This window comes from Panthera uncia, chromosome E1 (assembly GCF_023721935.1).
Source record: "Panthera uncia isolate 11264 chromosome E1, Puncia_PCG_1.0, whole genome shotgun sequence".
NCBI lineage: Eukaryota > Metazoa > Chordata > Mammalia > Carnivora > Felidae > Panthera > Panthera uncia.
The window spans coordinates 14,336,342-14,352,935 of NC_064814.1; the positions used below are offsets into that span (position 1 = coordinate 14,336,342).

The 16,594-nt window shown below is 41.4% G+C and overlaps 1 protein-coding gene across 2 annotated transcripts in view; it reads right to left on the reverse strand.

Moving 5' to 3' along the window:
- Window positions 1–915: 915 nt before the first annotated feature.
- NSF (N-ethylmaleimide sensitive factor, vesicle fusing ATPase) overlaps window positions 916–16,594 on the reverse strand; it is a 147,778-nt gene continuing 132,099 nt past the window's right edge. The window contains exons 18-21 of one of the 2 annotated variants that reach the window (XM_049637588.1): window positions 8,655–8,789; window positions 6,506–6,619; window positions 3,017–3,072; window positions 916–2,558 (exon numbers count right to left, since the gene is read on the reverse strand). In XM_049637588.1, the coding sequence (XP_049493545.1) occupies window positions 2,513–2,558; window positions 3,017–3,072; window positions 6,506–6,619; window positions 8,655–8,789 (351 nt within the window). In that variant the 3' untranslated portion in view covers window positions 916–2,512. The remainder of the gene's footprint in view (window positions 2,559–3,016; window positions 3,073–6,505; window positions 6,620–8,654; window positions 8,790–16,594) is intronic. The other variant, XM_049637589.1, reaches the window with a different exon arrangement.

Below are 16,594 nucleotides of genomic sequence, written 5' to 3' on the forward strand. Positions count from 1 at the left end.
CCTGTGACCTCAGACGCTCTCTTGCTCTGCCCAGCACAGTTCTGGGATAACTTCAAGACCCCACCTTCTCGAGGCTACACAGGGACCAGGGTGGCCTAGGGTCCTCCTAGGAGGTATAGACAACTCCTGGCGAGCTGATCCTGCTGTCAGAGAGGCTCTGAAACTGACCTCTTCCCACTGAGCCTTGCTGATTCTCTGAGCTGCCTTTCATCCTAGCCTGGTCCACCTCTGAAGATTGGGCTTTTAGACTAAGAGATCCTATAGCTCAGAAAAATGAAAAAGGATGCAGGATTCCAAAATGAAACGGGTGAAGAAATCCCACTGAGAGTGTCTGAATCCCTTGGTTTGTGCATTTCACAGGCAGGAGTAATTCTGCGAAACAATTTTCTTTTCTGGAGTATTCCTAACCCATTTATAGCTTTGGTATAACTTGTTTTTTAATAAGGTGCAAATAAGTAAAATAAGTATGGAGGTTCTTGTTGCGCATTAACATCCGAAAATATGCTAGTGATCTATTTTTCTTTTTAAATGACTATACTTCCCTAAATAGTGAAAATCAGTTTTTTTTAAATGTTTATTTTTAAGAGAGAGAGAGACAGAGAGAGCAAGCAGGGGAAGGGCGGAGAGAGAGGGAGACACAGAATCGGAAGCAGCTCCAGGCTCTGAGCTGTCAGGACAGAGCCCAAGGCAGGGCTCGAACTCACAAACCGTGAGATCATGACCTGAGCTGAAGTCGGACGCTTAACCAACTGAGCCCACCCAGGTGCCCCAAACCAGAGATGTTTAAATAAAAACAATCCATCTCCTTAGACTAGTTGTAACAAAGCAAGGAGGGGCTCTTCTGAGCCCCCTCTTCTTCACACATTCCTATCAGTCATACACACTGTTTCATACAAAATACTGGTCTACAGAATGTTTTCAAGTATAGATATTCTTTATTGCATTCCTTCATTTGCATTAAACAATATATTTATATTTTTCAATATAGTTTTGGACAAAACACCAAGAAATCAACCTCATTTAACAAGAGACATAAGTTAATACAATGTGTGCTGCTTTCACAGGAAGAGAAAAGAGGCAAGCTGTAAAACAGATAAGGGAATCCAAGATACTGGCCACCGGGAATCACAGAATTTCACAATACAATCCACTTTTTAAAAAGCCACAAAATAAGCTAGGGATGAAAACCCAAAACAAGATAGATATGACACTGAAGTCAACCAAAAATACATACATGGCAAGATCTGGAGACAACTTGCCTTCTACCACGGGGACAAATGACAGAGCTACACCCAAGTGCCACTGTGGCAACAAGTCCCTGGGCGGCACAAAGCCCCTTCAGATGGCTTCTGATTGCCTGTCCCTGCGTTTTAAGCAGCAGTGGGGAGAGAGTGGCCTGCTCTGTAAGTCTCATCACAAATATGATGACCTAATTAATTCCTTTTGACTCCGTTATAAGACAAACCACGGGCTCTCCTTCCCTTTGGAAGAAGAGTGTAGAGGGTAAAGGAAATGTGTTAAATGTACTGGAATGGATGTTAAAAGACTCAGAGGGCAAGGGCTAGAAAACAGTGTCTTCTGGAGAAAAGTGTTTTATTTAACAGATGCTAGAGAGTACAGATGGTTTAAAATAAAGGAAGGATAAATTCTAAGTTGTTAAGCTAAGGATACTAATAAGCCTTTAATATTACAAAGAATTGTCCCATGTAGAATTGGACACTAGTAACGTGCTGAAAGTTTATAAATGATTTTATTGTAACGACTCCTTTCTATTTAGGGGTGTACGCTTTTTCCACATGGGTCTTTAACAAGTCTTGAACAACAAGCTACCAAGCGGTAACGGTTAGCAGATCTCTTAACCACAGAGCAAGTCAGTAACATTGAGGATATGCCACGGCCAACACAGTAATAATCAGACTTCCTATTAAGAAAGATCTTTTGACTGCAACTTGGAAACATCTCTGAAAATGATTGAGAACAGCATTTCGAAATTCAAAGCCCTGTTCCTTCAGGCAAAGATAACCACCAGTTTTCTGGGAGAACCTAAACCAAATACCCAAGTACCTTTAGTGTTAGCACAGGGGAGTTGTAAGATAATCCCTTTGAACCCACACTTCCAGTCACTCTTCCTGGTTTACATCTAGAAAGTCTTCCTTCTAAGAAGCCAAGTGTTGTCTTGGAACATTGTTACGTTTACTGAGAGGGTTGGGTGGCGCTGGCGGTGGGGAGCTTAAAACGTGTAGTGTTCACAAGTGTAGTACATCGCCCGCACTTAAAGACCGAGGAAGAAGAAATCATCTTAGCTTGCACAGAAAGGTAAGCACAGCATTCTAAAGCGAATTTGTACCTTCCACAAAACAGCAGAATATCTGAGTAAGCACAAGGGAGGGAGTTTTATTGCACTAATCATGCAGAGTGAGCACGTGTTGAAGGTAGGGACTGTTTCACTTTGTCCAGGATCTTGAGTTGAGTGAAGATCCCAGGCCATCTTCACCTTGGTCACTTCCTTTGGTCACTGTGTGTGTGCAAAGAGTCCGTTTTCAAAGTCAAGGGGGCTACTGAGAAAGAAATACCCAAAAGAAACAAACAAAAAACCAGATGAGGGTCTACAAAAAACCATGCGTCACAAAATCACTAAAAGCTTCTTAATGGTTTTTCTACGTTTTTCACTATGCATTTGCTATTAGATAAGCATTTCACAAAAGAAAACGGTCATAGCCCCATGCATTTAAAAGCAGGCTCCAATAAATATGTACCATTGAGTTTTTTCCTGCATTGTGACAAGGAAGTTTTGCGAAGCAGGACAAGGAGAACAAACCAACAGAACAACCAATTTCCTTGCTTGGTCTCTCAGGCCTACAACACAGTGAAGAACTCTAATAAATGGAAACAAAGTTGTCCAAGAAAGGTTGAGAATTCAAATTTACACGCACTGTAGAGCAAGTCTTAGAACAGGCAGTGGAATTTAACAGAGTGGTAAGTCTGGCTGACGGTCTTAAGTGTTGCATGTACTTACGCTCCTTCTTCTCTTAAGAGGGCCAAGAATTTTCTCACACGGTATTCGGGATCCATCTAAACACAACAGAAGAAATAAAGAAGATGGGTTAATGGTACCTTCTAATAACTATGCACTTCGCGCCAAGGAAATGCGTGGTTTCATACTTCCTCCAGCGCTCTGCTGAGTCACAGAAATGTGTTAACCTGCCCCCTGACCAGCATTCTGACACACAGCGAAGCCGATGACCTCATTCCAGAGGAGTGAGCGGGATTTCCAAGCAGACAATTGCTGGGCATGGGGTTCCAAATGACCCAGCTGGTCATTCCCAGGCACCTCAGCTGAGTGTCCCGTTAGCTGGCACTGTGTAAGAGGACACGTGTGAGAGCAGACAGTGGCCACTCTTGGGGGCTCAAAGGGCATCCAAGTCATAGAACTTATTATGCAAGGTATATAAAACTGAGACCAAAAAAACCAAAATTAAATTAAAAAAAAAAAAAAAAAAAAAAAAAAAGAAAAAAAGGTGAGACCAAACTTAAAACCAATTGAGGGTGACTAAAAAGTAGCCTACCATCTATTCACGATTGACACGTTAGCTTTTCTTAGCCTTGGTCTCCCTCACACAGTTTCTTCTTTGCGATTAATTAAAAAAAATTGTGCTGAAAGTAAAAGAAGGAAGAGTGGGGCTGACTCCCCTAACGCGACGCCTGGATAATCTGGGTCTCCCCTGACAGAAAAGCATCACGCATGGGGCGCCTGGCTGGCTCAGTCAATGGAGCATACAACTCTTGATCTCTGGGTTGTGGGTTCGAGCCCTGCACTGGGTGCAGAGATTACTTAAAAATAGTATCTTTTAAAAAAAAAAAAAAAAAAAAAAAAAAGGCATCATGAGTCCAGGTGAAGATAGAGAAGTTTTGGTTCGGGGGCTAGATTTAGGTTATTACTATTGCTCTCTATTCATTTTCCTTTTATATTCATATTTACTCATTTGTTTAAATATATTTTGTTCCCAGTGGTCAGCCAGAGATGTTATCTAAAAAAATGATGATTAAAAACATCTTTAATTCCTTAAGATGAACTTTTATTGTGAGAAACATGCCTAACTTTTAAAAAATGCTCCCGGGCAGGCGTCTGTTTCCCCAGAGGGAACTCCCTGCCCTCCAGGAGTAGCTTTCAAACGGCGGTGCGGCTGTGCAGAAAGGTACAATTGGATCCCTCCAACCACAGTTTTGTTTTTTCTTTTTTTAAGATGTCTTCTCTTCTATCCCCAGAAAAACATCCAACAGAAGTTTCAAATGTATCAAAGTTAAGAGGTCAGACTACAAAGGACTAAGAAAAAGAACGAAGAACTAACAAAAGAAACATTTTCCCTCTTTGGGAATAGAATTACATATGAATCAATTGTCAAGTTCTTTAAAAAAATGGAACTGGCTGGAGCTCAGCTGTAGTCCGTACTTGCAGGTCTTTGCCCATTAAATATATTTAATATGTGTGAGCAACGACTTACTGACTTGCCTGTAGCTATGGAATTAAAAGTCAAGAGAAAGGGAGGAAAAAAGTGATCTAGATAAATGACTTTATTCCCTCAGGTGACATCCAGTCAGAGCAGATACTCAGCACTGTGCAAGTTTTAACAGAATCGTGTGGAGTGAACAGAGAGGTAACATGACTTATATTCTGCTCAACTACATGCCTCTTCACTTAGGCTCAGTCTCTCTAAGGCAGATCTAAAGAGAATTCACTCAGCTGCACGAAATCCATTTGACATGAAGGGGTTCAAACTCAGAGGCCTCTGAAGTGTCAGTCGCTGAAGATTAGGCCCGAGTGCCCCACTCTCACTTTCTGCCCCACGTACATAGAGGCATTAAGGTGATCACTGACCTGCAGGCATCAAAGGAAGAAGGGGTAGGGACTGGAGAGAAAAACCCACATGGTTTTTTCTCTCCAATTTTTAAAAAAAATTATGCTGAAACCAAAAAAAAAAAAAAAAAAGAAGAAGAAGAAGAAGAAGAAGAAGAGTAGAGCTGACTATCTTGACAGATTTATCTTTACCCAAGGAAAGAGCTAATACATCTGTATAGGCACCTTTACCAAGAAGAAGCCTGAGCAAAGTGATTAGCCTGTAACTTTAATTTACCGCTCACCATGGAAAATAAATACATTTCAGTCTGGCTGAAAGTTCAATAGATTGAACTTTAGGTTTCTCAAAGCCACAATTTTGTTTTCAAATAGATGGGCCAGCAAAGATTAAAAAGGCTTCACTTCATGTTCTCAATTTGTTATTGGTCCAAGAGCCTATTTCAGGTGTCGCCGTGAAACTCAGACCTCCCCCCCCGCCACTCACTGCTCCCATTGAGTGAACGGCAGGACTGAGCAGCGGCAAACCATGCCAACAGTGCAGCCGGTGTGTTCACCGATAACCTGGGATGGACCCATCTGATGACAGTTTGATGAGCGCCCTACTGTGTGTCCGGCTCTGTTCTAGGCACTGTGGATTCAAATAGTGAGCGATCGCCAAGATCCCTGAACTCACAGAACTTGTAGAAGTACATTTATTATCTAACCAGTATGGCAGGTAAGGACAGAAGACACAGGACGGGCACATGCAGGGTGGAGTCCCCAAAAGTAGATGTGCGAAAGTCCCAGAGAAATTTCATCTGTCTTTGTCCGGGTACTAGCCTAGGGCTCAGTTTTCTATGTGATCCTGGATGCTTTAACTCTACAGTAGTTTGCATGAAATTTCTAGGAGCCCAGCCAGGGGGAAATATATAGAGCCTAAGTCGATTCTGTACAATTCAATTAACATGTCCCTTAAAACAGTCTCCCAGGCCCCTTTTGGTGTAATGCACAGTAGCTTCTGGACCTCTGATGAACAACACCATCTTCCTTCCATCAGTAATCGGCTGTGTGATCTTGGATAACTCCTCACCACCTGTGGGACACTCAGTACCCTCATCTCTAAAACGGGGGGTGGGGGGTGGGGAGGAACAGCAAAGCAATTGCCCTTCAAAGCCATTTCTAGTTCTAAGATCTAATGACTCCCTAAGTTAAAATTGAAAGTAACTTCATAATCTTTTCTTCTATTTCTGAATTTTAAGAAGAAAGAAAAGTACCAATAAGTTATTGCTGGTCTCAGAAGCAGGCTACTAATAGCAACTTGAGTTCAGAAAGAAGAGAATTATGACAAATTATTCAAAACCCTGTAAAGGTGGGGTGCCTGGGTGGCTCAGTCAGTTAAGCGTCTGACTTCAGCTCAGGTCATCATCTCACAGATTGTGAGTTCCAGCCCCACATCGGGCTCTGTGCAGACAGTCCAGAGCCTGGAGGCTGCTTCAGATTCTGTGTCTTCCTCGCTCTCTGTCCCTCCCCCACTCATGCTCTGTCTCTCTCTCTCTCTCTCTCAAAAATAAATAAACATTAAAACAATTAAAACCTTAGTAAAGGAAATATAAAACCTTTTGGTATATCATGAAGCTGTGTCTGAATCACACAGAGAATGAAGCATCTTACCTGTAGCGACATCTCGATCAACATTAGTAACTTCTTGATTCCTATCCAAACCTTCTTCCCTTTGACTTGCTGTGAAATTGTGGTACGTTCCTTATCTTTGAAGTTGCCCAAAAGCTACAAAAGCAATAAAAATAACGAAAGCACTTTGAGAGTAAGTTAATTATAACAACATTAGTTAACAGTCACATTTATCCCTAAAAGAAGAGTGGTAAGAGCTACCTGACTGGTTTAAGTTGACAGGATTTTATCATATTTTATTTTATTATTTTTTTAAATGTTTATTTATTTTTGAGTGAGACAGAGCATGAGCGGGGAGGGACACAGAGAGAAGGAGACACAGAATCTGAAACAGGCTCCAGGCTCTGAGCTATCAGCACAGAGCCTGACATGGGGCTCAAACTCAGAACGGTGAGATCATGACCTGAGCCGAAGTCAGACGCTTAATTGACTGAGCCACCCAGGCGCCCCGGATTTTATCATATTTTAAACTCCAAACTGACCTTCCTAACCCATTAGGTAAAATTATGAAAGTGAAAGCTGGTATCCTAAATCCTGTTTTCCTATAGAAAACTGTGGGTTTTCTATAGGGGCTGTTTTCTGGCTGTGGGGAAAAAAAAAAAAACTCCAACCAACCCATAATAAATATCAGTTATAATTTTTGAGTAAATTTTTTTTAACATTTTTTAACATTTATTTATTATCGAAAGACAGAGACAGAGCGTGAGGGGAGGAGGGGCAGAGAGAGAGGGAGAGAGAATCTGAAGCAGGCTCCAGGCTCTGAACTATCAGCATAAAGCCCGACACAGGGCTCGAACTCACAAACTGCGAGATGATGACCTGAGCCAAAGTCGGACGCTTAAGTGACTGAGCCACCCAGGCACCCCTATATCAGTTACAATTTTTAACATGTGTCAAAGCAGAGACTAAATTTAATTCTTAACCAACCTCGACACCAGAGCTGCTCACATAGGTAATCTGGAGACATTTATCATATAGAGAATTTCTATTTTGCTGGGAGTACGCCCCAACCGCATGGGTCTTGCGGACTTCAAGAAGCTTTTACCACTGCTGAACAAATCACTAGGTAACATTTTTTTCACAGATCTCATCAAGTCATTTGTGTACACTGATATTAACCAAAAGTTTTAATGAAGAATATAGTTTTTTTAAAAAAATTAAAATTTGGGGTGCCTGGGTGGCTCAGTCGGTTAGGCGTCTGATTTCGGCTCAGGTCATGATCTCACAGTTTGTGAGTTCAAGTTCCGTGTCGGGCTCTGTGCTGACAGCTTGGAGCCCAGAGCCTGGAGCCTGCTTCAGATTCTGTGTCTCCCTCTTTCTCTGCCCCTCCCCTGCTCGCACTCTGTCTCTCTCTCAAAACTAAATAAATAAAAACATTAAAAAAAATAAAAGTTGGGGCGCCTGGGTGGCTCTGTCGGTTGAGCGTCTGACTTCGGCTCAGGTCATGATCTCGTGGTCTGTGAGTTCGAGCCCCGCATCGGGCTCTGTGCTGACAGCTTGGAGCCTGAAGCCTGCTTCGGATTCTGTGTCTCCTTCTCTCTCTGCCCCTCCCCTGCTCACGCTCTGTCTCTCTCTCTCAAAAATAAACATTAAAATAAATGAATGAATGAATGAATGAATGAAAATTAGAAATTAAACTTTGTCATCCTCAAAAAATTTAAGAAAACATTCCTATATTATGGACTTAGTAAAGCAGTTCCTTTTACTTCTGCAGCTTTTTGAAGTCTGTAATGTTTTAATCACGGTTCCAATTTATTAAATGCAGGTAAATGGGCAGAAAGCTGTTGCAAGGGACCGAATTTTCTGCATGCTGATTACTCTACCCTCCCCTTCTCCCATTCCAAGTTTCTGGCCCATGTACCATATGTATCACTCATGGCGGGCACACAGGAATTCATTCCTGGCAGGCTGGGTACTGCTTACACCAAGGAATGGGAGAGTCATTCACTTTCACTGACATTCACCTCTTCCTCAAATTCCTGAAACTACTGAAAGTATATCCCAGGTGCCCTGTTCTAGGTCAGCACAGAAATGAGGCACCGGGTGCAATGTCTGTGGTACACCCTGAGCGTTACTGCCAGCCCCAGCTCCTGTTGTACGGACAGTTTGCTATCCATTGACTTGTTTTCACCTCCAGAGCTTCCAACAGCTGCTCTCCGGTGGCAATGTTGGGCACATGGATGGTGGTGCTGAAAGCGTTCAACATCTCCATCTCCTGAAGGACATCTTTGCGGCTAGTGGTCCCAATGATAAGAAGCTTGCGGCCCTGCTCATAAGGAGAAAATGTGTTAAAATGCATAGGAGAAGACTGGTCAGGAAACCAGAGTAAGCCTGAACCATATCCGTTTATTTAATTGCAGAAATGTAAGTGATTAGGCGAAAGAAAAAAAATTCAAAATTTTCCTCATGAAAATCCAAAGAAAAGTATCAAGAGTATGATTCAGAAAGAGAGACACTTTCTTTGGGACATGATCCAGAAAGAGACAACAGCTCTTTCTTGTCATTCGTGTCAATAAAATAATGGATAAATCAGGGAGACATACAAACCAAATAAAAAGATATATGTTGAAGTATATGTTGTAATTCATTTCTCACGGCCAACATGGTACACGTATGGTAGGGATTGGGAAAAAGGAAATGAATGAACAGAAAGTCTGTATCACCCACTTAGCAAAGATTTATTATGCTTTTAAGAAGGAGCAGGGTAACAAAAATTGCTTACATTTATGCAACACTTAACTGTGAAAGGCATGGTGCTGAGTGCTTTACATAACTGTGTCATTTAATATTTTTAAATTTCATTTTTATTTTTAACCCTAGAACATACAAAAAAATGTTTAAAAACTATAGCAGGCCTATGCCACCATTCCCATGTCCCTCTTTCCAAAGGCAATCATTTTAAACTCTTAGTTTTTCTTCTTGTATTTACCTTCTTTTCTTACAATAACAAGGTGATACCACTATTTTTAGATTTTTGTTTTCCGCTTAAAATAGAATTTGATGACTATTATGGAAGATGAAGAAGATTTAATATTAATTTTTTACCACCCCCCCCATGTGTCTCTTTTCTTGTCCTTCCAATGTAGTTATTTTATAGTCTTTGGTTCCATCTATATTCAGTATTTATCATGATTGCATAAATATGATTGACAGCTAAGCCATGTAATATACTATTACATTTCCTTTCTTAGGAAACATTTTATATTTATTAGAGTTAATGACTGCTATTTCACCCTTTGCTTAGTTTACCAGGTGCCTATTATAAGTTCCTCCCCAAACACACACAACCATGAAAATCTTTTCAATACATTCAAACATGTCAGGGAATTTTGAAGTTTGTGTGTTTGTTCGTTTAAGACCTCCCTTTCCTAGAGTCCTCTGTTCTCAAAGCTCAGTCTGAACTGATAGCTCTCTAGGCCTGTTGCACAGCTGTAGCTCTAGAACCTTCCTCTCTCCTGTTATATCCCCTACATCCCGGGGTCTTCCCTTTACTTCATTTATTCCCTTTTCCACGGTGCATCTACTTCAATAACTACCAGAGAAAGGGTGCACAGGAGGTGAAAATGTAAAGACTTTGAATGTCTGGAAATGCTTTTATTCCACCATTAATACTGTCTACTCCACACGTGACAGTTTGGCTAGGTAGAGAGAACAAGCCTAAATATAATTTTCCCTCCAGAATTCTGAAGGCATTACTCTATTGTCTTTTAATTTTCAGTGTTGCTGGCTAGAAGACTGACGCCATTCTGGTTTTCTGACTCTTTGCTTTTACTTTTTTAATTTTTAAAGGATCTTTTTCTCATCCTTATATTCTATAATTGCAAAATTAGGTACTTTGAGATAAGTCCTTCTTTACTCATTCTGTTGGTGTTAGATGGGTCCCTTCTAAACTGGAAACCTCTAATCATTCAGTTTTAGGAAATATCTTGGATTATTTCTTTTCATTCATTTTCTGTGTTTTTCTGTCTTTGTTTTTTGCCTCCCTGCCCCACGGAATCTCCATTAGTTGCATACTGGTCTACTAAGACTAATCTATTATTGTTCTTTTCCTTTTTCTTGCTCCTGGTTTTTATTTTTTTCTCTTTCTAATGCTTTTTGGGTTAGCATCAACATCATCTTCCAAATTTATATTAAGTTGTGTATTTTCATTTCTAAGCGCTCTTTCTTGTTTCTTGAATGCCTTTTTTTTTATTATATCCTATTATATTTAATGGCTATGATGCCTTATTTTAAGTCTGTGTGAATCCTATAGATTTTATAATGTTTTCTTCTGTTCTCTGCCTAGTCCTTGTCTCCCTGGAGTTCCTTTTTTCCTATTTGTTTACTGTAGGTTTTCCTCAAGTATCTTGGTGATTGTTGGATGACCATTCAGATTTAAAAATTAAACTAATGACTGGAAGCTCTGAGTCTGAGGGCTTTAATACAGGATGATCAGATAAGACTTGGCTGATTATTGGGAGTCCTTCAAAGGTCAAGATGTGTACATTTTTCCCAGGGAAGAATCTTCCTTCTTCCTGAGGGCTCTAAAGGCTAGTTTCCAGCATTCTGGGAGTCGATGGGGGAAGGGGTCTGGGTACCTCATCATTCAATATGAAGACTCCCATTTATTCCTATTTACAGTATGGCATCTCTTGAGATCAGTGTCTCATTTACTGTTCATATAATCCTGACAATTAAGTACTCATGTTATCTCTACTGATGAGGCTATTGAATCTCACAGATAGAAGTAATTTGTTCAAGGTCAAACAACTAATATATAATGGAGGCAGGAATGGAAACCAGATCCAGAATCCAAAATCGTATACTGCTTTCTTCATGAAGAAAACACATTAAAAAAAAACAAAACCAAAAACCGCTTACTTGGAAAATGGAAGAGGAACACATTTTAAACTATGTCACTAGATTGATGGTACACACTCATTCCACAGATAAGCCTTTAATACAACAATTGAACCTATTCACGGATCTTAGAAACGCATGATGTTAAAATAAATTATTATGTGAAAATTAAAATAAACGCAGGAAAAGATGTTAAGAAATTGAAGATCAGACACCAAAACAATTTCAATTTGGGTTTTGTAAACATTACACCACTACTATCAATAAGGCATACCAGCCATTCACAGTTTTATTCATCGTTTTTGTCCACCTACTGTGCCAATAATGGAAAATGAACCACAGGCATTATCAAAGAAACACAGGCATAAACAAAGGCATATCAAAGAAAGCTGAGCCCTTCTGGCACAATTAGTGACTGGCATATCAGATGACTGTGCAAAGACTATGGGGTACACGTATATTTGTGGGGTGCCTGGGTGGCTCCGTTGGTTAAGTGACTCTTGATTTAGGCTCAGGTCATGATCTCATGGTTTGAGACGGAGCCCCTTGTTAGGCTAATGTGCTGACAGCACGGAGCCTGCTTGGGGTTCTCTCTCTCTCTCTTTCTTTCTCTCTCTCTGTCCCTCCCTTGCTTGTGCATGCACAGCACTTTCTCTCTCAAAATAAACAAATCCACATTAAAAAAAAAAAAAAGAAGTATACCTGTGGAGTTTAACTGAAGGATAATCATTACTATTCTTCAAGACATCAACTATCTAAAAACCAAACACGTTTTCAACAGAGCTTCGTCAAGCTCCTAGATGAATGTGGAATAGATGTTGTATATAGAGAGAGACAGCTATGAAAGAGATGATGACGATCCAACATGGACAGGTGGGAGGTATTATGCACAGGATGTCGTGGTAGAGGGAGGGAACATGTGGCACAGAAAGCTCTCCTGCTCCTTCTCTGGAACAGAGTCTTAAGGAATGAGTAGGCTGATTAGGAAGATGAAGGGGAAGGCTATTCCAAGCCAGAAGGAGCAGAAACACCTAAGTCTGAAGGTGAAATAACAAAACCCGGGGAGCTGAGGTAATTACAAACACAAACGCATACACACTTCCGCTATCACAGAAGAGTGGTGCTCTAACATTCAGCACGAAATTCCATCTGTAAACTTGGGAAGGGATCTCTGAAGGCTAACAGATGCTAAAGGCCACACAGGCTGGTGGAGCTGCCTTACAATGAAAGGTAACTGACTGTTATCTCTCCTTTTCCTTAGGTTTTTAATGCTCATAATTCAAATTCCCTCAATTCCCTCCATTCAGCCCATAATTCAAACTCCCTCATCTTGCCTTCTCTCAAGGAAGGCAGCGTTGGCCCTAGAAGAACAGCACTGAGGAAGAAGCTTTTTACTCCAGAAAGACGGAATTGCCATTTTCCTAGTGAAAGTTTCTCTAACGTTAACAATGACTACGCTCTTCGGAGTGTTGAAAGACTGGGAAATGTAGAGCAACTTATAATGGAAACACTAATTTATGTTTTGCTTTACTTCTTGTTTAACAAGACTGCAAACACTGCAGAGAGGTCATGACCCAGGCGAGTTCAGGCCTTGACTTGTAAAGCATCATCTTTAAGAAAATACCGAAAACCATTACCAAATAATTAAATTGTGTTGGGTCATTTTGTCTATTAATTAGTGGTAATGCTCATGAGGAAGCTTTATCATGAAAAAAACTGAGTGTAATAAATCATATTGGAGAACATTTCGGAGGAAAAGCTGCCAGCAGCATGTAATAGGAAAGTCAGCTTTGAAAATAAAAGTAGAGCTCAACCCAAGAGGGGAAATCCAACTGGTTAATGTGTGGCTCCTAGGCTGAAGTCTACAGCATGGAAACATGCCCTTGGTGGAAAGAAAAGAAAAAAAAAAAAAAAAAAGAGTGATAACTTATTTGAAGGGAAAAAAAATTGTTCCCAGCATACTCTTTACTGAGATTTGCTAGTTCCTGATACAATAAAGAAACAGGCCTAAATAAAATGACTATCTGCCAATCGGATTATGATAAACATTGTTCCAAGGTTAAGTAAGTATTAGTTAACTAATTCTTGGTACCATAAGAAGCAACTCAGGTGAAAACATTACCATGAAAAAGGCAGGGCTCAGTCAGGTGTTGATCCTTCAAAAAAACACTTCTTTACATGATGAAGAATGAACAAAGTACTAAGCAGTATCTAAGCCTTTTGCCACACAAAGGACTAACCAGATAATCCACACCCTTTCAGAGGTCCTGCCCATTGATTGGCCCCAATAAACTGATTTGTAACAAAAGTTCATGTGGAAGAAAGCTTTTTTTCTTAAATAAAAATGCCACCAATATAATACTGCAGTGAAATGGAAGGGCTGATTTTAACCTGTGAACAAAAGTAAAGTCAGTTATGCAGTAAAGAAAGGCCATTCTTCCCGTATCATTCAATGCTGAGCAAGTGTAATACACCCTTGGTAAGAAGAATTAACTGTGAACAATTGGAAACCCTGAAATGGATTAAGAAGTGAGTTTAAAAATGCAACTCAAAACTGCTGTGTGCCGGGGGCCTTAAACTTTATGTCGATTGTTAGAATTTGAGGTTTTTGTAACTGAGAGTGAAAACGTTCAGAATAGTAAGGATTTCTAAGCCCAGTAAGCAAAAGACTCGTTGATCAGACCATTACCAAGAATTTATTCTGTTCAGATATTTATGGAATTATGAGATTTGATTTGTGTCTTCCAAGTGATTATAATTTAGCTGGGAAGAGCAAACAGACATTCAGGATGTGTACCAAGGAACACATCAGCAAACACAAACTAATAATGGCTGTGGGGGCACAGCATAAGGGGATAGTTTTATTAGAGTAGGTTCCTCTAGGAAGATTCCCATAGTACTGTAGGGACACTGACAGAGAGGAGGCCCTGGAGGAGACGGGACGGGTCTCTAATGCTACTAAATCCTATGTGGGTGGTGGAGGCAGCTGAGCCAGGGCACTAAGTCTTTTTAGAGAGGGGAGTGGGCAGCCACTAAAAGGAAGACTCAGAATGCTAAACTAAGGAAGGAGATTTAGTATAACAAGCAACAGGAAACTACAGAAGGCTCTTGAGGAGGCAGAACGGCGATGGAGAGAGAGAGAGGATCCTGGCAGCTGGAGGCAGGCCGGTCTGGGGGCCCGCAGGAAGCTGCGGCACCAATGGTGTGCCGGCACTACAAGTCAGCGTGCCCCGGAAGGATCCGCGTTGTCCCACCAATACCTCACACACGCCGTCCTTTTGAAGGCAAGCCCAGGGCTGACAGAAAGCAAAGGAGGAGAGGCAAGTCCCCTCAATGGCCAGGTGGTTTAGTGCGGTAGCAAAAGGTCAGGCTCCATCGTTCATAATCGTGTGATTTGGGGTAGATGATTTAACTTGAGTACCTGTCTCCTTCCCAACCATACAAGTGGGATACAAATCCTATCTATACCAGCTCGGGTGAAGAATGCTTGGGGAAGGGGGGGTCTTGGCCATCGCGGTTGGAGGAGGCCAGAATGAAAGGAGACGCAAGCTTGAGCGCATAGGTCTTGAGAGGAACCTGAAAAAGCATTCTCTGCCTAGGATGTCGGGGCCCCGTAAGGTTAGGGTTAGGTCAGGGTCAGGTCTCGTGGGCGAGCAGTGGGGTGCCTGGAAATCCCTGTCCTCCCAACACAGGGCCCTGGCAGCAAACGATGCACACAGAGTGCATTCTCCCAGAGAGCCAACACTTCCTCTTAGGGGAAGATGAGAGCTCCAATCTTCAGCTTGACTCAGGTGGCAGTGAGGCCCACTCGGGGCCCAAACGAAAGATCAAACACCCCCTGGAATAGTGGAGTGGGTGAGAGTGAGTGGCCTCGTCAAGAGGCTTCTGAGGGAAAGGTCTGCTCAGGGCAGGGGTGTGAAGGAGCATTCCTGGTAAGCCGTGCTTTAGTCCACCCCTTACCCTAGCTTCATTCTTAGAACGGGAATAATTTCACACATTTTTACTTAGTTTCTATTAGCCAATACAGAGACCTTTAAAAAACATTCTACCTACCATAGTGCTTATACAACTTTATCGCTGCATTTATTCACCAGTCTGAATCTTGTTCCTAGACTATCAGCTCCCTGGGGGTAGGAGCCGTGTTTCATTCCTTGTGGTTGTGAGCACAACATGCCTGGCGCACGGAAGATACTCCTATGCGCCCTCCGCCTAGAATGCTCTTCCCATCCACGTGATTCTTTCCCTAATGTCAAGGCATTGCTTGCACGTCACCTCTTCCACTGGGCCCACACAACCCCCCATGCTCCGCCATTTAAAACCAGTCTCCCCTTCTTCATCTCCCTTTATCCTGCTCTCTCTTCCACTGTATGGTTTAACATGTTCTATATTTTACTCATTTACTACTGTCTTTACTTGTTTATTGTATTAACTGCTGGTCCTCCTTTAGGAGGACAGGATTTTTGTCTGTTGGGGTTTATTGATATATCCACGGCCAGCATAGTGCCTTGAACATACTGCGAAGGGAATAAATTTGTGTGGAACAAATGAACGGTGATCTCATTGTCGGCTTCAAGGGCAGCAGATCACTCCTTCCTTGTTACAGTCTCTCTTTTGGCCCTGGAGAAATGCACGTTATGCCAGTGTTCAACAGGAAAGTTAACTATCTACCATTTCAGAGTCTATACCTTGGAGCCTCACGTAGTGAATGCTAGAACAAGTTTTCAAGAAAATAATCCAGAATGAGCGGCACGTATGCTACGTTTACAACGTAAGTAGATGCCATAAGGCTGTCGTCTCTCTCTTTTAATCAAGTGATCGATGAGTAGTTAAGCTATTGATCGGAAAATACGGACTTCTCTAACAGGGAAAAGATGAGATTTATTAGAGGGCATTAATTTAAGATAGTGAATTAAGTATTATGAAGCATCTCCTACAACTCTTGGTTTCCCCAAAAAAAGAGAAAAAATTGACTACCATTAAAAACAACCAGAGTCTGGACAGTAAAAGGAGAGGAATGGGGCCTCTTTGCATATCCTGCATGCATTTCTGATTTCTCATGCTCAAAATGTCTGTAACTTTTTTTTTTGTAGTGAAATGTTTAAGTTGAATACCAAAGGAAGGATGTTTCAAATAAATCATGCTACAACTAGGCTGACGACTACACTTAGACGCTCCATCAGACTGTACCCTGAAGCAAATTCTTAGTCTACTGTCTTTGTAACCATCCTCATG